The following is a 25,754-nucleotide window of genomic DNA, read 5'->3' as shown; positions in this document are numbered from 1 at the left end:
AGCCAAGAGGCCATTATGGAATGGAAGCTCCACTGAGAATGGGAAGCTCAGTGCTCAGACTTCTTTTCACCACTTACACCTAATCCCTTGGTGATCTCATCCAATTTCATAGTTTTAAATACCACCTAGTTAATAGTGCCCCCAAGGGTGTATCTCCAGACCTCTACTCTGAACTTCAGACTGTATGTCCAACAACAGACATCAAATGTGCAACTCAAACTTGGTATGTCCAAAAACAAACAACTAAACTTACCCCCAACACCCTACTCCTCTTGTCCCATCTTTCCAGCTGCTCCAGCCAGAAACTTTGAGGCTGTGTTTGAATATTCTGTCATACCCACCATCCAACCCATCAGCAATTCCTTTTGCCTCTACTTTTAAGATATAACCAGTATCCAACCACATCTTACCCCCCTGGTCAAGCCACAGTCATCTCTTGTCTGTGTTATCATTATCACAACTGGTTTTCTGGCTTCTGTACTTGTTCCTACAGTCAATTCTCAACAGCAGTTAGAATGACGTTGTTACCACAATTATCAGTCCCCAACACTTCCCTTTTCAAAACTCTCCAATGGCTTGCCATTTTCCTCAAAGTAAAAGCCAAAGGCCCTTTATCTTCACCAACTACAGTCCTGGTTTATGCCTGTTGCCTTGGCATAAGTATTAATAACATCTCCTTTCCTTCAGAGTGGTCTATACATTTTATAGACCTCTAAAGTCCTACCAGAGCTGGGCTCCCCAGCTCACCTCCCTCTTCTCACCCCCTGGGTTCCTCCTGGCTGGTCCTCAGACTAACCCAAGAACGCTCTGGGGTTCACTGGGCATGAGCCTCCTTGAGGTCCTCTGGACCCAAATATTATCTTCTTAGTGAAATCTTTCCCGCTAATCCCATTTAAAGTTGAACCACACTCTCCGCCCCATGCCCCCTTCGTATTTTTTTCCTCCAAAGCACTCAATACCACCCAACATAAATCATTTACTTATCTTGTTCATTGACTGCCTACTGCCTACTCCCAATAGAAAGTTAAGCTTCACAAAACAGGAGCTTCTGTTTTCTTCACTGCCCAAACTCCAGGCTCCTCGAACAGCGCGGGCCCTCAAGAACCATTCACTGACTGGCTTGTGTGGGGGTTCTGGAACCCTCCGGGATCCTCCAGACCGCCACCAGTCGGCGGCCTAGGGCTGACTGCTCACGTGACTGCTGGAAAGGGAAGATGGCGGCGCCCAGGGAGGCTTCAGAGAGAGGGCAACCAACGAGAGGACGCCGGCCCGCCAGAGCGCCCACGCAGCCGCCTTTTCTGCGGTTGCGTCCTGGGAAGGCGCGAATTCTCGGGCTACGTGCTGGTCCTCCTCTCCACCATTTTTTAAGGGAAAAGATAATAAACTAAGTTTCAGAGACTGCTTGGTCTGACCTGCCTCCCTGCCTCTTGGGATCCTCAGGACCGGAGGCGTGTAAGACGAGGTTTTGGGATTTAGTATCTAGGTTTTCCTCCCCCGGTGTCAACGCCCCTGTTAACCTATTAGGTGACCTCAGGGTGTCCGCCCAGCCTCCAGTTCTAGGGATCCCAGATCCTCAAACACGCACATATACTGGGTCCAGCCCCTTGAGGACAAGCATGTCCAATCTGCCTAGCCCGCGGGTGCTCCACTCAGAGTTAGACCTTAAATGCTAATTCCCTGGAGATCCCCCTGCCCCGCCCCCGACTCCGCCGTGAGCCCCCCAGGATTAAGTCTGGTGAATCTGGAACCCCCTCCCCCAGCTCCCAGGGGCAGATGAGCCCGTGGCCACCGCCCCTACAATTTCCTGCAGACCCGGCAAACAAAAGGCTCGGGAAGGAGAGGCAGAGCTGAGCAGGGCGCCCTTCCTGCAGGAACAGCTGATGGAGCAAACTGGCCCAGGAGGCAGCGGAGGGGAGGGATGAAATTCCAGGGTCGCTAGAGGAGAGCACTGGATCCTGAGGAGGGAGAGCATCCAGGGAACTGGCTGTGGAAGGCCCAGGAGGGACACCTGAGCTTGCTGGGCTCTGCCAGATCCCTACTGCCCTGGTGGGGTGATGTCAACCTTAGGGAATGGAGGGGGTGGGGTGGGGTGAGGGGGCCCGAGGTTCAGGTGAGCTCTCTGGCCCCCAGGCTGGAAAAGTGGGGGCTGGGAGAGGCCTGAAGCTCTGCGTCATCTCCTCCGGGGGCCCAGCCTACCTCCCCCCGGCCCGACCTGCTACCCTCTGTGCTGGCCCCACCCGGCCTGGCTTCCTGCTCCTCCCCACAGACAGATCTTGCCCTGCCAAGCACCACTAACCAGCCCAAGGGTTTCTTATCCCTTCAGGACCCAGGTAGCCTAGCGCCCAGCCACAGATAGTCCTCCTTATAGTCTGTCATAGAGCCCGCCTCCTGCCAACCCCGCCCCCATTCAGGTCAAGGACACAATGGTAAGGGAAGGGCCACAGTCCCGTCCAGTGGGTGGGGGGATGCTGGCATGGGGGGGGCTTGGCCTCATATCCTGTCAGGCTGCCAGGGGAAGAGAGGAAACAAAAGACTTCCCCCTGCTGGGACAATGAGCCTCCCATTACCTCTCCCCCCTCGTCCCCCACCTTTCCACTCCCCTCACCCACCCCTCCAGCCAAAGCCCCTTAGCGTCCATCTTCCCCACCTCCACCCCTTCTGGTGTCCCTGCCTCTGCTGGGAGCTCCACCCACTCCTACCAACTCACTGGTGCTCATGGCCATTCCTAGCTGGTTCTCTCAGCCCCCTGCTATTCCAATCATGCTCAGGGTCCCTTCCTCTATCCCCAGCAGCAAGGGTGGGGGCAGGGTAGGAAAGTCTCCACGGAATGTTAGGGGGTAAATCACACCCCTTTCAGGGCCAGTGGAAAGAGAAAGGCTCCAGGGCAGAGGGAGGGAAACAGCCGTGCCTGGCCTGGGCCCTGCGAGTAAGAGAGGAAGGAGGAGAAGGTGTGGGATCTTACAGGTCCTTGGAGGTGGGGCTGGGAGCCCCTTCTGTCTGCAGAGAGCAGTGGGAGAACACAACAGGGAAGTCAGGCTGGCCTGGGGGGATCTACTTGCTGAGAGCATTTGACAGGTCACTTTTCTGAACCCATCTCTTCATCTTGAAAATAGATGTCATGATTATACCCATCCCGCCTCCCTAACTAGGTTCTGATGATGACGATTTAAACATGATAATGTTTGTTTTTGTCTTCCTCAGTCTGGTCTTCCCAATCCGTAGCATCTCTGCCACACCCTCCACTCCTACTCCCCACGGCTTCGGGGACCACCCTATTCCAGTAACACCCGAACCTGTGTCTCCAGCCAGAAAGCAGTCTTGGAGCTCCAGACCGTGCAGTTCAGACCTTGTTGACCTCTGGCCCGGCTGCCTGGATGGTGCACAGAGATTTTAAACTTGAATCATCCTTGATTTCAGTTTTTCTCACTGCCACAGCCAGGCTCCATGTGCTGCCTACTCTAGCTCCTTAACATCTCTCGAATCCACCCCTGATTGCACACAGCGCACACGCGCACACACCCACATACACACACACACCCCTACTTGAGCTCAAGCCCACACTGTCACTTGGATGCTGCACTGGTTTTTCTGCCTTCAGCCCTTATCTCTTTCAACCCATTCTCCTAACTTGTACAAGTGGGATCATTCTCTACAAACCCCACGATGTCGCTTCTTGACCTAAAACCCTTCAGAGGTTCCCCAAGGCATTCAGGACAAGCCAACACTCCTGGAAAAACCAGGGAATGACCTGAGGCTGGCCCTTACTCACCTCTGGTCCTTGAGCTCACCCATGGTCCTTGAGCTCTCTGCCCTGGCATCGTGACCTCTGGCAGCTCTCTGAATGGGGAGATCTCACCATGTCTGCACTTCTATATTTGTTGCTGCTTCTGCCTTTAAACTCCTTTCCCACCAGCCTTCACTAAGACTCATCCAGACAGCACCAACCTTCTATAGAAAGTGCACCTGGAACTTGTAGGCTGGATTAGCTGTGCTTCCTCCCTGATCCTCTGGGACTCTCTGGATACCACTACTTATGCTCACACCTAACCTCATGGGTCTCATGTATGTTTCTACCCCTGGGCTGTCCAGTCCTGGAAGGCAGAGGATGGCTTTATGTTCTCCATCCTGCCCCATTGTAAATGTTCAATAAATAAGTGCTCCAAGGTGGAAGGATGGCTTGAGACTAGGATTTTGGGGAGACCAGCCTGGGCAATATAGCAAGACCCCCATCTCTACAAAAAAATTTTTTAAAAATTAGCCAGGCATAATGGTGTGACCTTGTAGTCCTTGTTACTTGGGAGGCTGAGGCAGGAGGATAGCTTAAGCCCAGGAGCCCAAGGTTACAGTGAGCTATGATAGGGCCACTATATTTCTGGGTGACGGAGTAAGACCCTGTCTCTAAATAAATAAATAGTCAACAAATATTCATTAAGCACTTATTATGGGCCAGACCTGCACAGGACTTACAGTGGTGGGCACAACATCCGTTTACCTGCTTTCCTGAAACATAGAGCCACACACAAGTAAATATGCAGTCACTAATAAATTAATGAAGTTTTATTTACACTTTGTATAGGACACTCTGCATACAGGGGTGGGTTCAGATTTTGTGGGTCCTAAAGTTTATACAATTTGGGGGACCCTCCTTAAGAAAGTGAAAATAAAATTATGATTATAAAATTAGATATAAAAATTAATGTGTTTAGATTGAGAAATCACAACCAGTGGCAAATGTTTAAAAGGTGACAAATATCATAAATATTACAAAATCTAGAAAAATAACAATATTTGTAGCAAATAAGCCTGATACACCTCTGTAATACTTTCATTTCCTATGGTTTTCTTAGATATGTATTCTTTGACCACCTATTACAAAAATCATCTATAATTACCTATGATAATGATTTTTGTAATATTGTATTGTATAACAGATCGAATTTTTTTTCTTTCATTATTGAGGGTTTATAAAATTTCTTTGATCTTTACAACTCATAATTGGGAATGTCAAAACCTCTATCAAATTTCTTTCATAATAGAGCTGTAAAATTTCAGATCAAGTGTTCTCCTGCTGTGACACACACTAAAAACTGTTTAAATTGATGGCATTCATTAACTAGGGCAGTGGAAGAAGCCAGGCAGGTGAGAGGCACTGGGGCTTAAACTTCATGAACTTCCAGGTAAACCTGAACTTTGTACCTGACACAATTAGGTGGCTCAGAAGGGGGGAAACTGGGATATGGGAAGAGAGGTGACAAGGTCAATGATTTACTGAGAAAAGGGATGATTTGTTGTTTGTTATTTATTACACATAGCAAAAGTTCTAACTCTTAACACTATGCAAAACAATTCTCACTATGTGGACAACAAAAAGAAACTCTACCAGCTATTCAGGGATGCTCTGCACAAGTCCTGGCAAGGCAGTGTGTGACAGCAGTTTATTGCTCTGGGCAGAGAATGAGGGTGACACCCTAACATCTGGGGTGGGGGGACAGTGAAGTGCTCTAATAATGAGGAAAGGAGAGATTTGTTGAGGTCTGTAGAACAAGCATGGATTCGGGTAGCGACACTGCTCACCTGTGTCATGCAATTCAATGGCTACTGAATTAGCTTGCCTGGAAAGCGGTTCTGGGTTCTGGGTGGTCTAGGTATGGAGGAAATGATCTCACACACACAGGATAGACCAAGGGTGGTTCCTGAGAAGTGGAGTGAAAGATCTCAGATGTCATCGCCATGGAAAGGGGAAATCACGGGATTTTCACCAGATTATAATGCACGAGATGATACAAAAAATTATATTAATTTTCACCAGGTTCTTTTTGAGGCCAGGTGCCATGTTTTGCATATCTTAAAAACTAGCACAGTGATCACTTGGCATGTAGTAGATGCTCAATAAAGGTTTTGTTTATTCATTCTTTGATTCTTTGAGTCGTATACAGTAGGTAATAGGAACCTGGTTACAGGCTGGGGAGTGGGACTGATGACCTGACATGGGACAGGATGGGTGTTTTCTAACCTAGGGCCCTCTCTGCCTTCTAGCTGAGGGGTCCTGGCCCCCAGGGATCAATACACAGGGCTCCAGTCTGAAGGGAACTGCTTCACCCCTTCACCCCTCTGTCTCATCAAGCCCCTCAGTCCACCCTGCCTCATTTCGCTGTGGTGTGTGTCTCTCCCTTGTTCAGGCATGTGACTCCTCTGTGTACCCACCCCCTCATGATGAACTGCATCTCCCACTAAATGGGAAAATTCAAGCAATCAAGGGTCTGGGGACAGGGGTGTCAAGGGCACAGCCCAGGAGGAGATAGAAGACATAACTTTTAGAGCATGGAAGATCCAGGTGCGGGGGGGCTGGGGGGCAACAAAAGGGGAGGGTTGGGGGCACGTGTGGATGACAGGGAGGGAGAGCTGCGTAAGAGAAGGGAAGGCCGGCCCGATCGGGAAGGGAGGAGGGGATTCCCAGCTCCAGCCTGGTCTGCCTGGCTCCAGCGAAGCCGGCTGTTTCCTGCCCTCGGTGACCCCCCCACCCCGGAGCAGGACCCAGGCAGGGCAACGAGGAAGGGCAGGGGTGTGGGGAGCACCTCTTGTGGAGGAAGATAAGTAGGCTGGGACAAGAGGTCATCCCAGGCCTGGCTGTCCTCTCTGGGGGGTGGGGGTCAGGGAGCTCGAAAGCCCCCCAAGCATCCTGGACTCCTCCTTCCTTATCTTTTGGCCGCTTAGCTGCTCCAGACTCTGTCCCCCTTAATTACTTTCTGAGTCGAAGTCCTTTCCTTCCAACTCTTGCAGGGGCTGGCTCATGCAGCACACACACCCCCATCCCTCCACCCAGTGATCCACACTATAGGTACCCCTGAAGTAGAAAGGGGGACTGGTGGGAGGAGCACGGCTTTCCTGGACCCTCCCTACTAAGTGATGGATGGGAAGGGGGGGGAGTTGGCAATGAGAGGAAGGGCCCCTCCCAACCATCCCGAGGGCCCCCAGGAGCCAGACAGGAAACAGCCTCAGGAAAGACAGCAGCAGCAGCCCCAGCCCCAGCCTCCGGGGTCACGGCTGCGGGCGGCGGGGGAACCCCGCCCCCCAAACGCGAGAGTGAGAGTGAGAAGGGTGATTTGCAGATCTATCCGGACCCCTCACCCTCTCGGACAAACCTACCTTTTATTTACCCTCGCTTCCTTGATTTTTCTATACTCCTCCCCAGCGCAACCCAGTGCGCACCTCCTCTGCACATTTTTAGCGCCAGGCTGCGCGCACAGCAGGTCCCCAATACTTAGTGTTTACGGAATGATTGTGTGAACGTTAGCTCCGGGTCCTCTGGGCGAGCCTCCATCCTCAAAAGCTTCTACCTCTTTTTTTCTCCTTCCCTTCCCCTCCGCCCCCCGGCAGCAGTTCCCTGCGCCAACTAGGGGTGGTGGGCGCATCCAAGAGTGGAATCTCAGGTCCGCAGCGAGCTCAGAGCGGGCTTTGTGTGTGTGCTGCATGCACATTGCGCGCACGCCCGTGCGGCCCTCCCTGTTACTTGGTGTGTTCCCTGCTCCCCTGGTGTCTGCCGGGTTCGGGCCTGTCCCGGGGGTCCCTGGGCCCCAGCCCGGACGTGCTCGGTCCCGGGCAAGGCGCACGGCCACTGTGCTCGTCTGGGCGGTCCCCGGGCTCCCTACCCGCTACCCCTCCCCCTTCACCAAACTTTCTCCCAACTTCCCGACCTGCTCCGCTGGGCGCCCCTCTCCGCTTCCCTCATGAATTATTCAGCAGCGCGCGCTCCAATCAGCGTGCCCGGGCCCCCTCGTCGAGCCCGGGCTGGGGGGAGCTGCCCCGCCCCCCGCGCGCCCCTCCCTCCCGGGCCAGGCGCCGCCCGGCCCAGTCCCGGCGCGGCCCAGCCCCGGCCCGGCCCGCCCGGCCCCTCGCCGTAGTCTCCCTCCCTCCCGCTCCGTCCCCGCTCGGGCTCCCACCCTCCCCGCCCGCGCGGAGCGCACTTGGCCCCGCAGCGCGAGCAGCGTCACTCCAGGGAGGGGGGGAGAACGCGAGCGGCCGGCTCACCCCCCGCCAGCCGGGGCGGGACCCCGAGGCCCCGGAGGATCCCCTGCTCCGGCCACGTCTCGCTCTGCGCCCGCCCGGCGCGGCCACTGCCAGGACGCCCCCGGCCGGCCGCCTGCGCGCGCGGCGGAGACGCGGGGCCACACCTGGGCGCCGCCGCCCGGAGCCCGGCGCGCCCACATGGCCCCGCGCTAAGGGCGCCGACGGAGAGTCCCGCGCAGGGAGTCGGCGTCCACCCGCCCGGGGGAGGGGGGTCAACCCTGGGGGGGCTAGGGCCCCCCAAACTCGGATCGGATCATACCGGAGTCAGGCGGCGCCATGGAGCTCCGGGCGCTGCTCTGTTGGGCTTCGCTCGTCACCGCTTTAGAAGGTGAGTTTCCTTGGGGGCACCCCGTCACTCCTGGGGCCCCCAGAGTTGGGTCTCAGAGTAGAGGAGCCGACCTCTCTCTACCCCTATCCCAGCACCCCAACCCAGACGCTTCGGACCAACGGAGCTGGAGCGGGAGGGGGGGCGAGGAGGAGGCGGCCCGGCGGGGAGTGGAGTTTTCTTTTGTTTGGGAAGAGATGGAGTCGAGCGGCGACCCGGGACGCTCCCCTTAGCCCGGCTCCCCGGATTCGTACTGCTGACTCCAGACGCCCTTGGCAGCCTTTCCTGCCCTCCCTACCCCGATCTCCAAAACTATCTGCAGAGTTTCTGTCCCACTCCCCACCTCTCCCCGAACATGAGGGAACGTTTCTGGAAGAGCAACTGCAGACCAGGCAGAACTTCGGGCTAGGCCATAAAACGACCCCCGCCGGCAGTTCCTTAGCACCCACAGCTTGGTCCCGCGGTTGCACACTGCTGTCAGGATGGCCTTCTGCATTTACACTCCACACACCCCCCCATCGCTCTCCCAGCCACTGCCCTTGCTGCAGCGCGACCCCTTCCCTGGTTTCCCCGGGCTGCACCCCACCCCTCTAAATGCCATCTAGACCTGAGTCCTTCAGCCGGCCAGCAGAAATGGACCTACACAGCCCGTGGTGTGGCCCTAACTCAGCCCAACTACGACCTCCTAGTCTCTCCTCCAAATGTTTGTTTTTCTATATTCACCTCCAAATATTTCTTCATCCATGAGTCTGTGTCCCTCCTCCTCCCCTAGAGGGGGAGCCCAGAGCCGTGTAAACCCTCCTGGGTCCCTAATCTCCTTTCTTTGAGCTGCTTCCCACCCCTTCACTACCTATCAAAGTGGTCTCTAGGGAGTGGGTCATGGGGGCTCCTGCAGGGGGAGGAATCAAAGGCAGGTAGGGGGAAAACCCCTCTCCCCCAGGCAGGGCAGGTCTGCTCTGGGCTGGGGATCAAAGGAGAGATGTGGGGAGGGAGTGAAGGTGGGTTTGCCTGGCTCAGAGAAGGAGAGAGAGAGGACCGTGGATGGGGGAAGAGGGAGGCCAAAGGGGCAGAAAAACCGCAGGGCGAAGTGTGGCGAGAGGAAAGGATGGATGCAGAGAGGAAATGGTTACTCCCATGCCTGTGCCTGAGAGCTGCCCGAGCACCAGGCCTGTGCCTAGCACTTCACAAATGCTATTTTCACTGTCCCGACAATGCTGGGGGTGGGAGGTAGTATTGCCCCCATTTCTCAGATGAAGAGACTGAGGTTTAGAAACGTCAAGTAATTTATCCAAAGCCATGTGTCCGAAGAAAGGTGAAAAGGGTGGGAGACACAAAAGCAAGAAGAGATAGAGACAGGAAGAGAAATGGCAGTGGACAGAGAGTGGGACAGAGAGAGGTGAGAGGCAGCTAACTGACAGATCAAAGCAAGCTGGAGGCCAGAGCCCCAGATAGGGTGAGAGAAAGTGAGCCAGCGCTCAGCTGAGGACAGCCCTGAGGCAGAGACAGTGTGTAAATTGGAGACAGGAAAACACTATCCAGGCTGGAACAATGGAGGGTGGAGACGACAGCCTCTATCCCCCCCTCCCCAGAACCCGAGCATCCTGTCCCCAATGTGCTGGGCTGTCTCCTACCACCATGGGGGCCCAGGGCCTCACCTCAGGCTGGTCGGGTCTGCCTGCCTCCTGCCCCAGCCCCCTGGACATCACTTGGTCCCTGGGAGGAGCTGTTCCACCTCCCACCCACCCCCCTTCCCTCTCTCCTGCAGCCCCCATGGTGCTGGTCCCAGGTGTGCTGCTGACTTCCCGGGGGGCCCCATCTCTGCTCCTCCCAGGGGACCCCCCACCTTCCCCCATCCTCACGCCACCCTCCACTGCCAGGGGCTGTGTAGTTTTTCCTAATCCCCCCTTCCGCCAGTGCCTGTCCCCTCCCCCATGATGCAAGCCAAGCCAGGTGTGTTCATCCCCCCCCAATTCTCCTCCCCTTCGCCTTCCCATAACCAAATCCAGATGTGAGGCCTCTGCGGGGGCCCAGGCGGGAACCCAGGAGTCCTGGCCTCCAGCACTTCCTTGAGGCCTGGCAGGGAGGGGTTCTGGGGAGGGGACCCGGCTGGGCCTCAGTTGCAGAGCACCACTTTAGAGGAGGGAGGGGGTGGAGGCCTGAGGAGGGGGTGGGGACTTGGAAGGGGAATGGAGTTGGGGGTAGACAGGGAAGGGAATGTAGAGGCTGAGACCTCCCCTAGGGAGGTGTGTCCTCTGCCAGAAGCCCTTTGCCCACGTGCTGGGTGCTGGTCAGGCCCAGGGTAGCTCTCCTTTTAACCCTTTCTGCACTGTTGATCCTGCTTCCCTTCCAGCATTTTGGTTTTTACCCCTGCTTCAGGGCACAGTCCTCAGGGAGGCCCAGATCTGTGGGAGTCTGGGGACCTGCCAGCTGTTGGGGGTGGGGTTGGCATTAAGAAAAAGAGGTGGGAAGTCAGAGGGAGGTGCAGAGGGCATAGCTCCCCCCCCCCCCCCCCGCATGCCTCTAGCTTAGAGCTAAGAGGACCCACCTGTCTCAGTTCCCAGGGGTCTGGTCCTCCTGGCCCCCTCCCTGCCCCAAGTGCTGACTTTGTCTCTCGTCTGTCTCAGAGACCCTGCTGAACACAAAATTGGAAACTGCTGATCTGAAGTGGGTGACGTTCCCTCAGGTGGAGGGGCAGGTAAGAGCTGGGCCCGGGAGCTGGGGCTCTGGAGGGAAACTGAGGGAGGAAGGAGGAGAGGTGACTGCACTGCCTGCTTCCTGGACCCCCCTCACTGCCCCAGATGGCAGCAGCCTGAGCAAATATTCCTCTGAGCCCTCGCTCTGAGAGGACCCCCAGCAGCCTCCCCCCCCAGTTCCTCGCAGTTCCTCTGTGAGAAATGCCCCATGTAGGCCCCAGGCTGAGCCCCCTCTCCCCACAGTGGGAGGAGCTGAGCGGCCTGGACGAGGAGCAGCACAGTGTGCGCACCTACGAGGTGTGCGACGTGCAGCGGGCCCCGGGCCTGGCCCACTGGCTGCGCACCGGCTGGGTCCCACGGCGCGGTGCCGTCCACGTGTACGCCACGCTGCGCTTCACCATGCTCGAGTGCCTGTCCCTGCCGCGGGCCGGACGCTCCTGCAAGGAGACCTTCACTGTCTTCTACTATGAGAGTGATGCTGACACGGCCACAGCCATCTCGCCAGCCTGGATGGAGAATCCCTACATCAAGGTACCCAGCCGCCCTGGGACTCGGCCACAACCAAGGTGGGCTCCCAGCAAGCAGGCCTTTGGCAGGGCTGCAGGGGGCTGGAAGGAGGAGGCTTAAGTCTGGGGAGGGAAGAAGGTGGTCCCCAGGGTGGAGCAGTGGAGTGCGTGTTGGCTGCCTGGCCCGGCCCCCTGGGAGGCCCAGGCTCATGCTGCTTCTGCGACACCTCAGCCACCCTACCCCACTGTGCTTCTGTTCCCTGACGACACGTTCACAGCCCCCGGCTCCGCGTCACCTGATGCATCGCCCTGCATGCTTTCTCCCGGCCTCTTCCACCCAACCCTACCTGTCTTCCAAGTTCCAGCCCGAGGTCTCTCTGTGCGGCCTTGGCTGATTCTGTGTGCCCTGGAATCCTGCACTGTGCACATAACTGGCCCAGTACCCTGGTGCTTTATAACTTCTCGGAGAGTCATTCGTTTGTGTCTTACTGGCTCTGGGGTCAGGGCCTCGTGTGGCGTGGGTGTTGGTAAATGTTTGTTGAACGAGTAACTGAACGGGTGCAGGACAGAGGCTGGATACATGGTAGGAGCTCATTAAGGATGGATGGACGATGTTGGAACCTACAGGAAAGTGTGCACTGTGGAAGGTGGAGAGAAGGTTCCGGAACAGGAACCCAGGAAGTCAGGGAGGGTGAGCGGGGAAGAAGATAGTCCCTGGGTCCTCACGGGAGTGGGGACAGCAGCAGTGCATCTTCCCCGCCCGGCAGGTGGACACGGTGGCTGCTGAGCATTTGACCCGGAAGCGCCCTGGAGCCGAGGCCACGGGGAAGGTGAACGTTAAGACCCTGCGTCTGGGACCACTCAGCAAGGCCGGCTTCTACCTGGCCTTCCAGGACCAGGGGGCCTGCATGGCCCTGCTGTCACTGCACCTCTTCTACAAGAAGTGTCCCCCACTGACTGTGAACCTAACCCACTTCCCGGAGACTGTGCCTCGGGAGCTGGTCGTGCCCGTGGCGGGGAGCTGCGTGGCCGATGCCGTCCCTGCCCCAGGCCCTGGCCCCAGCCTCTACTGCCGCGAGGACGGCCAGTGGGCCGAGCAGCCGGTGACAGGCTGCAGCTGTGCTCCGGGGTTCGAGGCTGCCGAGGGAAACACCAAGTGCCGAGGTGAGGGCTGGAGCTTCCCTCACGAAGCCTGCCTGTCTGGGGGAAGGGTCCCACACCCCACTCGTGGACCCACTTCCTAAGTTTTCGTTTTGAATATTTTTCACTGTCCTGGGCACTCAGTTCCTGGAGGGCCCGTTTTCTGAGCCCTTCCTAACTTCCAGACTCTTCTCTCTAACCCTGTCCAACTCCAGATGCAGGACTGGCCTGGGGAGGGGACATTGTGTGGCTCAGGACAAAGGGATCATGGTGCTGTTCTTGTTCATTGTGGCCTCTAATTTGCTGATAGTGAATTCTCACTTAGCTTTTTCTCTAGAGCAGGGCTGCTTAGCCTGGGTTTTTTGGTTTTTGTTTTTTTTTTTTTGAGACAGAGTCTCACTTTGTTGCCTGGGCTAGAGTGAGTGCCGTGGTGTCAGCCTAGCTCACAGCAACCTCAAACTCCTGGGCTTAAGCGATCCTACTGCCTCAGCCTCCCGAGTAGCTGGGACTACAGGCATGTGCCACCATGCCCGCCTAATTTTTTCTATATATATTTTTAGTTGGCCAGATAATTTATTTCTATTTTTAGTAGAGATGGGGTCTCGCTCAGGCTGGTCTTGAACTCCTGACCTCGAGCGATCCACCCACCTCGGCCTCCCAGAGGGTTAGGGTTACAGGCGTGAGCCACCGCGCCCGGCATTAGCCTGGGTTTTGTAGATGGGATGTAGGGAATCCGTGGGCTTTGGTGGAGGAAAAAAATGACTTTTTGTTTTCACAACTCTCCACCTGAAATTCCACCGTGTGGAATGTCAGCAACTGCCCTGTGGTCGCAGCAGGACCTGAGACTTGAGCACCTGACAAATCACGGGTACCTACACCCCATTCCAGGTGCTGAAAGAATATCAAAATGTTTTTGCTCACCATGACTTCCACGTCACAGAGATTATGAGACCTACTATATCTTGTTAATAAAGAAATGCAAATGTTGCTATATCATGAGCTTGTTTTCTTAATGTTTTGATCATTTCAACTTACTTTGCTTCCTTTGCAATCCAGTTTTGTGATGTACGTTTAAAATCATTATCCTGAGCAGGGATCTGTAGGCTTCCCCAGACTGCCACGGTCAGGGTCAAAAATGGTTAGGACCCTGCTGTGGAGGGAGGGTCTCCTTTCTCCTCTTAGAGGTCAGGTTTCTGACATCCTTCCATTCTCCTGCCTTAGCACTTCGTGCAACCTTAAATGCAACTGGATGTTTGGTGCATGCTTTTGATGAAAAATCTCTCTCTCTCTCAGCCTGTGCCCAGGGCACCTTCAAGCCCCTGTCAGGAGAGGGGTCCTGCCAGCCGTGCCCAGCCAACAGCCATTCTAACACCATTGGATCACCCATCTGCCAGTGCCGAATTGGGTACTTTCGGGCTCGCACGGACCCCCGGGGTGCACCCTGCACCAGTAAGTGACCGGCAACCAGGGGCAGTTCATTGGGGAGGGAGTGCAGACCCCTGGGGCGGACCCACCACGGCCCCCGTCCTCCCTGGGCTTCCTCCTGTTGACCCTGGCACGCTGGTCCCCAGCCTGGGGGAGCAGGGGAAACACACCATCTCCAAGGCAGGAGGTCATCGCGGCTGCCTGTCCCTCTGCTGCCCCCTCCCTGCCCTGCAGATTGGGGCAGCCTCTGCCTGACTCCCCGTCTCCCACAGCCCCACCCTCCGCTCCACGAAGCGTGGTTCCCCGCCTGAATGGCTCCTCCCTGTACCTGGAGTGGAGTGCCCCCCTCGAGTCCGGCGGCCGAGAGGACCTCACCTATGCCCTCCGCTGCCGCGAGTGCCGCCCCGGGGGCTCCTGCACAACCTGCGGGGGAGACCTGACCTTCGACCCCGGCCCCCGGGACCTGGTGGAGCCCTGGGTGGCAGTTCGAGGGCTGCGTCCTGACTTCACCTATACCTTCGAGGTCACTGCCTTGAATGGGGTGTCCTCCTTAGCCACAGGGCCCGTCCCGTTTGAGCCTGTCAATGTCACCACTGACCGAGAGGGTGAGACTGGGGGCCAGGCGGCCTGTGGTTGGATGGGAGACACATGTCAGTGGGAAAGGCCAGCAAGGGGTGTGGATGGGCTGGGAGCCTGACCTGGAGGGGTGGGGCTGGGGAATGCGGTCCCCGGGAAGCATGGAGGGTCAAGGCTTTCGGGGCAGGAGGCAGAAAGAGAGAGATGCGGAGGTTGCCAGGCAGGGGCCAGGGAGGGAGGATCAGAAGGAGTTCCCGGAACAGTTGGAGGGGGACACGTGTAGCCAGCAGAGGAAGAGTTAGAAAGAGCTGGACCTGCCATCCAGAAGGGCCCGTGTGTCTCTGTCCCCAGTGCCGCCTGCAGTGTCCGACATCCGGGTGACTCGGTCATCACCCAGCAGCTTGAGCCTGGCCTGGGCTGTTCCCCGGGCGCCCAGTGGAGCCGTGCTGGACTACGAGGTCAAGTACCACGAGAAGGTAAGACCAGGCTCTGGCCCTGGGGGTGGAGCTGGGACACCTGAACTGCAGCCATCTGGCAGCATTTGAATTCCAGCTCTACCAGGTGTTAGCTGTGGGACCTTGGCTGGCCCCTTGGCTGCCCCAAGCCTCAGTCTCCCGATCTGTAGAACAGCTATGAGAACAGGCCCAGCACAGAATTGCTGCAAGGAGTAGATGATATAATGAATGCAAAGCACACTGCACAGTGCATGTAGAAGTGAACCCAAAGGCCTCACCTGTCGCCTGCCGCCCAGCAGGACCAAGATGCTAGTGATGGGGTCATAGGGGTTGTGGGGGGAAGCAGGAAGAGCCGCAGAAACTGGGGGCCGTGGGTGACGGCCAGTCCCTGCCTCCTCCTGGACAGGGTGCCGAGGGCCCCAGCAGTGTGCGGTTCCTGAAGACGTCGGAAAACCGGGCGGAGCTGCGGGGGCTGAAGCGGGGAGCCAGCTACCTGGTGCAGGTGCGGGCGCGCTCTGAGGCCGGCTATGGGCCCTTCGGCCAGGAGCACCACAGCCAGACCCAGCTGGACGGTGAGCCTGGGGGGCAGCACATGGTCAAGGGACCCCAAAGTCACATCCCTGCACCCCTCTTTCTCTCCACTGCAAGGCACAGCCTAGTGGGGAGAGGGTAGGGTGTAGAAACCAAAACCCAAAGCTGGGCGTGAAGTCCAGCTTGGCGGCCAACCAGCTTTGTGACCTTTAGCAACAGCCTGACCCATGAGCCCAGGTCCCTCATCCAGAAAATGGGAATGTCGTGAAGCCTCTCACAGGGCTTGGAGGATTAAATGAGGTAGCATGTGTTGGTTCTAATGTGCTGGAACAGTGGCTTTCTAAAACTTGTGACTTTTTAAAAATTTTTTATTGAGATGTAACAACTATGCCATACAATTCTCCCATTTCGAACGTACAAAATTCGATGGTTTTCAATATATTCACAGAATTGTGCAGCCATCACCACAATTAATTTTAGGATATTTTCAGCACCCTAAAAAGAGAACCTACACCCCTTAGCCATCATCCCCCAATCCTCCTGTCACCCCAGCCCCTGGCAAACATGGAGCTACTCTCTGTCCCTGTAGACATGCCTACCCCGATATTTCATAGAAATGGAATCCTGTCTGCAATGTGTGGTCTTTTGTGACTGGCCGCTTCTTTCACTGAGCATAACGAGTTTCATCCATGTCGCGGCATGTTGACAATGCTGCGTTTCTCTTTATGGGAGAATAATAATCCATTGTATGGATGTAGCACATTTCGTTTGTGCATTTCTCTGTTGATGGACATTTGGGTTGTTTCTACTGTCTGGCTGTAAGTCTTAATTTTTCGCCTTTAGAATCTTTCATTCAAATGAGAATTTTTGTGGATATGAGTATTTATAATAGAACAAAATCCAAATTGCTCTGGCAGTAACAGGGTTGGGAGACATCCCCCCTTACCCTGAGGGATTTCAGAGGAGCCCACAGGCCCGTGGAGAATAGTTCCCGACCCACTGTTCATCCCCTGGCCCCCACCTCACCTGTGTCCTCCCCCTCCACCCGTCCCACCGTGCTGGGGTCCTGGTCTTAGGAGACCACAGCTCAGGAGCCACAGGCTGGGGCTGGGGCCCGCAGGGGCCATCGGGGTCTCCTGGTCAGCAGCCTTTTCTCCCCCAGACAGTGACAGCTGGCGGGAGCAGCTGGCCCTCATTGCAGGCACAGCGGTCGTGGGTGTGGTGCTGGTCCTGGTGGTGATTGTCATTGCGGTTCTCTGCCTCAGGTAAGGGCTCTGAGTACCTGGGGGCCCTGAGGAGATGGCCACCTGCCGCGTGGTCCGGGGCAAGCCTTTCTGGTGTTGCACCGGCCTGTGTTCACTTGGAATCTTCTTCCATCCCTGTTCCTCCCTTTCCCGTGTTCCTCTATGGGGACATGGAGACACATGACTGAGTTTACCCGTGTTCCTCTATGGGGACATAAAGCTGTGTGACTCAGTTTACCTTTTGCTTCTTTCTCACTGGATACAGGAAGCAGAGCACTGGGAGAGAAGCAGAATATTCGGACAAACACGGACAGTATCTCATCGGGCACGGTGGGTCGCCCTAATCTGACGGAAACAGGGGCTGGGAGGTAAGAGGGTGCCCTCCGAGTCCCGTGGAAGTTGCTCCTTGGCTAACGGGGCCCTGCCCGGTTCCCCAGGTACTAAGGTCTACATTGACCCCTTCACTTACGAAGACCCGAATGAGGCTGTCAGGGAATTTGCCAAAGAGATCGACGTCTCCTATGTGAAGATTGAAGAGGTGATTGGCGCAGGTGAGAGGCAAACTGCCTGGCACCGGGCATGCGGTGGAGAGCAGGCAGGGCCATGCTGGGGCTTGTGGGGAGCTGACCCTCACGTCCTTGCTGCAGGGGAGTTTGGCGAGGTGTGCCGGGGCCGGCTCAAGGCCCCCGGCAAGAAGGAGAGCTGTGTGGCCATCAAAACCCTGAAGGGGGGCTACACGGAGCGGCAGCGGCGTGAGTTCCTGAGTGAGGCCTCCATCATGGGCCAGTTCGAGCACCCCAACATCATCCGCCTGGAGGGTGTGGTCACCAACAGTGTGCCGGTCATGATCCTCACCGAGTTCATGGAGAACGGCGCCCTGGACTCCTTCCTGCGGGTGAGCCCCTCGGCCCCCTCCCACGCGCCCTGCACTCCCCGCCTGCGGCCAGAGAAGCCAGAAGCTTCGGCCTGGGGCCCACTGACCCATATGGCCAGGGGGCTGTCATTCCTTCTTTTGACAAATATTTACTGACGCCTCCTACACACCAGCCGCTGTGCTAGGTCCCAGGAATTAAGCCAGACACTCAGCAAACAGGATTTCTGCTCCTGGCAAGTAGACAGCTCTGAAAACCAACAAGTAAACAAACAGGCTTTCTAAAAAAGTAAACAGATCATTTCAGAGGTGTAAAAAATCAAACAGGATCATGGAAAAGTGGCTGGAGATGAGGTGGGAAGAGTTTATTTCATTTTTGTCACTTTAACAGATTTTACTGATTTTTTTTTTTTTTTTTTTTTGAGACAGAGTCTCATTCTGTTGCCCGGGCTAGAGTGCCGTGGCGTCAGCCTAGCTCACAGCAACCTCAAACTCCTGGGTTCAAGCGATCCTACTGCCTCAGCCTCTCAAGTAGCTGAGACTACAGGTGTGCACCACCATGCCCGGCTAATTTTTTTCTGTACATATTTTTAGTTGTCCAGCTAATTTCTTTCTATATATATAATTTTTTTTAGTGGAGACAGGGTCTTGCTCTTGCTCAGGCTGGTCTCAAACTCCTGAGCTCACACAATCCACCCGCCTCAGCTTCCCAGAGTGCTAGGATTACAGGTGTGAGCCACTGCACCTGGCCTGATTTTTATTATTATTATCATTATTTTAGAGATAGGGTCTCACTCTGTTGCCCGGGCTGGAGTGCAGTGGCAAGATCATAGCTCACTGCAGCCCTGAACTCCTGGGCTCAAGTGATCCTCCTGCCTCGGCCTCCTGGGTAGCTGGGAGTACAGGCGTGAGCCACTGAGCCCAGCTAATTTTTTTAATTTTTTGTAGAGACGGGGTCTCACGGTGTTGCCCAGGCTGGTCTCAAATTTCTAGCCTCAAGCGATCCTCCTGCCTCAGCCTCCCAAAGTAATGGAGTTGTAGGCACGAGCTACTGTACCTGGCTATTTTTTAAACTGTATTAAGTATCTTTTTTGTTGTTGTTGAGATAAGAGTTTTGCTATATTGCCCCAGGTAAAGTGCTGTGGTGTCATCACAGCTCACCAAAACTTCAAACTCCTGGGCTTGAGCGATTCTCCTGCCTAAGCCTCCCGAGTAGCTGGGACTACAGGTGTGCATCACAATGCCTGGCTAATTTTTTCTATTTTTGGTAGAGACAGGGTCTCACTCTTGCTCAGGCTGGTCTCAAACTCCTGACCTCAAGTGGTCCTCCCACCTTGGCCTCCCAGAGTGCTAGGATTACAGGTGTGAGCCACTGCGCCCAGCCTGGACATCTTTTTTTAAAAATGAAAACATTTTTCTATGTAGCAAAAGAGTGTTGAATTTAACAGAATTACAGTGACTCCTTAGTATCACTTGATACCCAATTGATGCTCATGTTTCCCCAGTTGTTCCCAAAAAATGTTCTTTACTGCTGATTTATCCAAACCAGGATCCAGTTCAGGACCAGGCATTGCACTTGGTTGTTATTTTTTATGAGCCTGTCTAAATTCTGAACAGTTCCTTGTCATGACACTGACTGATGAAGAGCTGGATCCTTGTCCCCCTGGATGTCCTGTCTTCTGGATTTATGGGATTTTTCCCTATGGGAGTCATTTAGCTTGTTTCTCTGTATGTCCTATGAGGGAATCTCTATCTGAGGTTTTGATAAGTTCGAAATTCAGCTTTGGTGGCTAGACTACACGGGTGCCATCAACAGACACGTGAGTGGTGCTGACACAGACTGGAGTAGCATGAGGACAGCCCGACCCCTCCGTTTTCGACACCGGGGTGTGTGTGTTTATGTTGGTACCGTACAAAGGTCCAGTTACGGAAAGTGGGGAGGGCTGGTGGGAGAAGAGATGACATCTGGGTAGATGAGAAAGAGCCAGTCGCGAGAAGATGGGGGGGCGTATGTTTAGGGTGGAGAGTTGAGACCCAGAGTGGGCAGGAACTTGGCATGTTTAAGAAAGGGAAAGGCCAGTGTGGTTGAACTCAGTGAGCAGAGAAGCAACAGTAGATCCCGAGGTGGGTGGTTCAAGGGGAAGCCTGTGGAGGGGTTTAAGCAGGAGGGTGAGATGGTTTAAAGGGATCCCTTTGGCTGGGTACTGGGAAGCAGGAGCAGAAGCTGGGAGCCAGTGAGGGGGCTGTTGCTGTCCTTCATTCAGGCTTCGGGGTAGGGGGAAGTGGTTGGATTGGGGACATGTTTGGAAGCAAGGCCAGCAGAACTTGCTGATGGATTGCAAGTGGCAGAGACGGGGAGACAGAAACCAGCAGACTCCGACGTCTACACCCTGGCCATTTGGCAAGTGGTGTTTTCATGGACTGAGATGGGAGGCCTAGGGCAGGTGTGGGTTTGGAGCATGCATTCAGAATTGAGTTTTTGGACTCTGTGTCCCTGGCCCTGGAAGGCTGCAGAGTCCCCTGCATCCTAGCTGCACCCAGAAGATGGGATTAGTTAACTGTCCGTGACTGGTTGGTTTGCCCCGTGAGAGCAAACTCCGTAAAGGTCAAGGTTGCACGTTAGACCTTGGCTTTGGCGCTGGTCACTGGTCATACTCCAGTTCCTCACTGTTCTCTTACAAAACAACACACAGCAGGTCCTAGAAGGCTGTGCTGAGATTTGCAGCTGGATCAGCACAAAGGCATGTCCACCTGTAAACACGTGGCTCAGAGCACTTTCCTGACAGGACTGTCGAATGTAAGGGGCATGTTACTAAAACACATTCACTGAGTATTTCCTGGTTGTGAAGCACTGTGCTAGGTTAAATGGAAGAACAAATTTTAAAAGCATCCCCTTATATCTAATTGAGAGAGACTGAATGAGTGTCATTGAATAGTTATAGGCATCGTGTTGTGACACTGGAGTAAGAGCTGAGAGAACTCGGGGTGAGAAAGGAAGCAGGCACCTGGGGAACTCGGTGGGCCAGCTCTACAGGTGACCCGTGAGGTGGGACTGGAAGTGACAGGCACAGTGCAGGAAGTGGACGGGAGGGGGAATGGCAGCGGGTGGACCGTCCTAACCACGCCCCTCTCCGTCGTCTGCTCTGCAGCTGAATGACGGGCAGTTCACGGTCATCCAGCTGGTGGGCATGTTGCGGGGCATCGCCTCGGGCATGCGGTACCTGGCAGAGATGAGCTACGTCCACCGAGACCTGGCTGCCCGCAACATCCTGGTCAACAGCAACCTCGTCTGCAAGGTGTCTGACTTTGGCCTGTCCCGATTCCTGGAGGAGAACTCTTCGGATCCCACCTACACGAGCTCTCTGGTAAGGCTGGGGACCAGGGGTATGAGGTGGGTTCTTACAGCAGGTTGGAAAGGTGGGCGGCTGAGGGATTGGCAGCTCTGGTCCAGGGAGGGGGCAGTCAGCTTAGGGAACCCAGCTTTCAGGTGTCTAGGAAAAGGACAGAGTTGGGGAATTGGGGGCTTGGGGCCTGAGCAAGGGGGAGAAGCAAAGGGCAGGGGGTCAGTGTGCCTGGGCCAGTGAGTCCCTCGGCTCACCGTTTCCTGCGCCTCCTGCAGGGAGGGAAGATTCCCATCCGATGGACAGCGCCTGAGGCAATTGCCTTTCGGAAGTTCACATCTGCCAGTGATGCTTGGAGTTATGGGATTGTGATGTGGGAGGTGATGTCATTTGGGGAGCGGCCATACTGGGACATGAGCAATCAGGACGTAAGTGTCCCATGGTCACACCAAGCTTCCCTGGAGTGTTCTCTCACCTGGGATATGGGAGGGAGGGCCGGGTTCCTGGAGTGTCATAACTGCTGGGTCCTTGAGCTAAAGGGGGTGGCACAAGAAGAGTTGATCTTTGTATCAGAGCATTCGATGCACCATATTTGGGTCACAGAAGGACATGGAGGTGGAGGGCAGGGTGGGGAGGTTGCACTACTACGCCATAGCCCAACAGCTGCTGGGGCATCCAGCCACCGAGAGCCTCAGCTCCGGCCAGGAGGGTTCCTGGATCTGAGATTCTGGGGGGCTGTGGCTCCCATCCCAGCATCTGCTAAGTCACCGTCTCCTTGGGGCCCTTGGCATCTTCCTTCTTCCTGGACTGCCTCACCCAGCATTTCTCCCCATCCTTCCAGGTGATCAATGCCATCGAACAGGACTACCGGCTGCCCCCACCCCCAGACTGCCCCACCTCCCTCCACCAGCTCATGCTGGACTGCTGGCAGAAGGACCGCAACGCCCGGCCCCGCTTCCCCCAGGTGGTCAGCGCCCTGGACAAGATGATCCGGAACCCTGCCAGCCTCAAAATCGTGGCCAGGGAGAATGGCGGGTGAGGACTCCAGGGAATCGGCCCTGCTCTCTGCTAACCACCTGCGAGCCACCCTCTCCTCCCAGAAGTATCCGTCCCTTTGGCAATAGTGGGATGATCGCTGTCTGCCTCTGCAAGGCTGAGCTCGGCTTCTCCGCCCTGACTCAGGCCTGGTACTCAGCATTCCTCCCCATCCTTGCCCCCCAGGGCCTCGCACCCGCTCCTGGATCAGCGGCAGCCTCACTACTCAGCTTTTGGCTCTGTGGGCGAGTGGCTTCGAGCCATCAAGATGGGAAGATACGAAGAAAGTTTTGCAGCTGCTGGGTTTGGCTCCTTCGAGCTGGTCAGCCAGATCTCCGCGGAGTAAGTGGCCGCAGGAGCTGAAGGGGCGGTGGGGATTGCGGAGCAGCCAGAGGGGCACCCGGGAGCAGCGAGCGAGCGAGCGTGGGGGCCAGAGTGAGCCCCGCAGGGTCTGCAGGGCCTTTGGAATCCACTTCTGGTGCCGACTCTGTTTCCTCAGAGGGACAGCCCTAAGGAAGTTGCTCTGCGCCATGCCCAGAAGAGCCCCGAGCAGTGACAGCCCCTGGCGCTGAGGACCCGGGGCTCCTGAGCTTGTGTGTCCACCTCACCTCCTCCCGCCTTCGTGGCCCTGGGCCATCTCCTTGGAGACTCATGATCTGTCACAATCTGTATCTATCTTTGTGCCTCTATCTACATTCCAGACCCGGCTCTCACATTAACAACGTGTCAACTCTGGTTCTGTTTTCCCACCCATAAAAGGAGAACACTGGACTCGGTTTTGGAGATCCTTTCCAGCTTTAATGTTAAACGGTTTTATGATTCCTTTGCCTCCCAAATGCTGTTTATCCCTGCTTGGCCTCCGTCTGGTACCCTCCTTCCTGCCTCCCCATTTCTCTCCTAAGGTCTCCTCTCTCCCCGGGTTGAATAGCAGAAGTAAAAGGACTAGAAATCTGGAACCAGAGGGTCGCTGGCCGATCTGCCCCGTGGGGCCCCGGGCGTTCCTCTCCCTGACTTGGCCCAGCCTCTCCTGGACACAGGGTCCTCCTCTCCCTCCTCTGTCCCCGAAACTCAGTCTCCAGGTGTCAGCAGCTCCAGATCCTCTCCACGCAGCTCTAACTCTCTCTCTTTGGCCTTTTCTTTCTCACTTCTCCTTCCTCCTCCATCTGTGTGGCTTTTCCCCCTAACCTCGGTTTTGTTGGCTTTTCTCTCTCTTTCCTCCCCTTCCCAAAGCCTCCAAGCCAGACCCCTCCCCACACACACTGCAGCTGCGCAGGACAGCAGCCTCTCTGGCTCCTAAATCCTCTGGAAACTGCCTGCCAACTGCTGATGCCAGTCCCCCATCCCACTGGCCTTCCTGATTGGCTGACAGGCCTGACCAAACCGTGGGGACCCCTCTGCCTCACTGAGCTCTCTGTTCCTCCACAGGGACCTGCTTCGAATCGGAGTCACTCTGGCGGGACACCAGAAGAAAATCTTGGCCAGTGTCCAGCACATGAAGTCGCAGGCCAAGTCTGGAGCCCCCGGTGGAACAGGAGGACCAGCCCCGCAGTACTGACCTGCAGGAACTCCCCACCCCAGGGACACGGCCTCCCTTCCTCCTGGGGCAGAGTGGGGACTCACAGAGGCCCCCATCCCTGTGCCCCACTGGATTGCACTTTGAACTCATCGGGATGGGGAGTTGGCAATTTGCAGAGACAGGATTTGGGGGTTCTGCCATATGGGAGTGTAGAAATCACCCCCCACACACCTGGGTGGGTAACCCCAGACCAAGGGTGAGGGTACCTTTCCCTCAGGACTGGGTGTGGCCAGAGGGGAAGGAAGTGCCCATAATCTCCTAACCTCCCCAGGTGCTCCCCCACCTTGACAAGTGTGTTCCTGCAGACCAAAGAGAGGGTGACGAGCTCCAGGGTGGAGCCTGTCCCAGGAGGCAAGAAGGGGTGTCATGGCCCAGTGACAAAATCATTGGGCTTTGACGTCCCAACTTGCTGCTTTCGCCACCAAACTCAATCATTTTTCCCTTGTAAATGCCCCTTTCCCATCTGCTGCCTTCATATTGAAGGTTTTTGAGTTTTGTTTTTGGTCTTATCCCCCTCACCACCACCCCCGCCCCTGACCTTTTGTTTTTTGTTTTTTCTACTGTTCTTGTCATAACTTTTTGTGTTGGAGGTCACCTGTTTCGCTGTTGCCTCCTTTGCCCAAGTTGAAACAGGGACCTGTCCTTGTGTCTTTCCAGAACAGTGCCTTGGTTGCACCACACCCCCAGACATTCCCCTGCCCCCTCTAGACCCCCAAGTTGTGTCTGGGGGGTTGTTGGGGGTGGGTAGTGAAAAGGGCAGTGAGGTGGTGGTGGAAACCAGAGTCAAACGTCAAACGTCGGTGCTTGGAGGGTTCTTAAATTATATTTAAAAAAATAACTTTTTGTATAAATAAAAGAAAATGGGAAGTGTCCCAGCTCTGGAAGTGATCGGGAGCCAGGATGGATTAGATCCTGAGGACAGTGGGGTCTGGGGGACTTTATGGCCCCCTGAGAGAGGGGTCAGGGGTCTGGGGACAGCAGGGCTTCAGTGTGGGGGTGGGCATGGTTCTGGGCCCCAGGGATTGTTTGAGGTGGGGGTGGGGGCCTGAGAGATGAGTCACTGGCAGCTGCCTCTAACGGCTCCAGCTGGCTCTGCCAAGAGCCTGGGGCACCTCCGGGGTGGGGCTGCCTCCCCCCACCTCCCCTAGCAGAGGCAGGGGGCTGTGGGAGGGAAGGGAGACTTGAGCTCTGAGCCTTGCCCTGCAGCCCCCTAAAAAGGGAGGAGGAGGCACAGGCCGGGGCAGGGGCTCCAGTCATGAAGGAGACAGATGTGGGCCAGATGTTGACAGCTGGGGCTGGTTTAGAGGCTGTGGGGGAGGGGAAGAGCAGGGAGAGGCAGGAGGGGACCCCCCACATGTACGTACGTACACACACACACACACACACACACACACACACACACGCACGCACGCACACACACACACACACACACACACACACACACGCTGCGCTGGGGCCTCGAGGACAATTCCCCCATTCAAGATGCTGCCCAGGCAGGTTCTCCCAGCCTCCTGGGAAGGGGAGGGGAGGGGAGCCTCCTGAGTGTCACTGCCCGCCATCCCCCACTTCTCCCTGCCCAACAGGAAGATGAGGATGGGTTCAATCCCCAGCTCCAACTGCCCGGTTTTCTTTCCCGCCATCTTTGCAGTTTCCTTCTTTGCTCCCCTCCCGGTGTCTGCCCTCTCTCTGGGACACCTGCAGGGGCAGGCCTGCTGTAGCTGGAGGAGCTTTTTCCATTTCTGTACCTCAGTCGCCCCCTGGTGTTGTATGTGGGTCACTGCGGGGTCCCCCGATAACAGCTTGGGGCCCTAGAGGCAAAGGGTAAGTAAAAATGGCGAGGGGAGAGGGTCTAGGCAGGTGGGCATCAGAGGCCCCGTGATGCCCAGCTGTGGAGGCTGCCTGAGCCTTCCTGCCGTGCCCAGCCCCCCCACTATGGGAAGGGGAAGTCCTGCTGGGCAGGGTGGCCTAG

The 25,754-nt window shown here is 56.0% G+C and overlaps 1 protein-coding gene across 1 annotated transcript; it reads left to right on the top strand.

Annotated features, from left to right (window-relative positions):
- Window positions 1–7,843: 7,843 nt before the first annotated feature.
- On the top strand, window positions 7,844–24,673 carry EPHB4 (EPH receptor B4). Its single transcript, XM_045541470.1, has 17 exons — window positions 7,844–8,395; window positions 11,017–11,087; window positions 11,329–11,616; window positions 12,359–12,755; window positions 14,025–14,180; window positions 14,429–14,761; window positions 15,084–15,208; window positions 15,594–15,759; window positions 16,881–16,983; window positions 17,228–17,292; window positions 17,400–17,513; window positions 17,610–17,857; window positions 20,983–21,198; window positions 21,453–21,602; window positions 22,016–22,209; window positions 22,396–22,551; window positions 23,635–24,673. Exons 1-17 carry the CDS (start codon window positions 8,344–8,346, stop codon window positions 23,762–23,764), a joined length of 2,964 nt encoding a protein of 987 aa, XP_045397426.1. The 5' UTR covers window positions 7,844–8,343; the 3' UTR covers window positions 23,765–24,673.
- Window positions 24,674–25,754: the final 1,081 nt, after the last annotated feature.

The sequence above is a fragment of the Lemur catta genome, chromosome 2 (genome assembly GCF_020740605.2).
Source record: "Lemur catta isolate mLemCat1 chromosome 2, mLemCat1.pri, whole genome shotgun sequence".
In the NCBI taxonomy this organism is placed as follows: domain Eukaryota; kingdom Metazoa; phylum Chordata; class Mammalia; order Primates; family Lemuridae; genus Lemur; species Lemur catta.
Note: the sequence above shows the minus strand (reverse complement) of the source record. Positions and strands in the feature narration are given on the sequence as shown.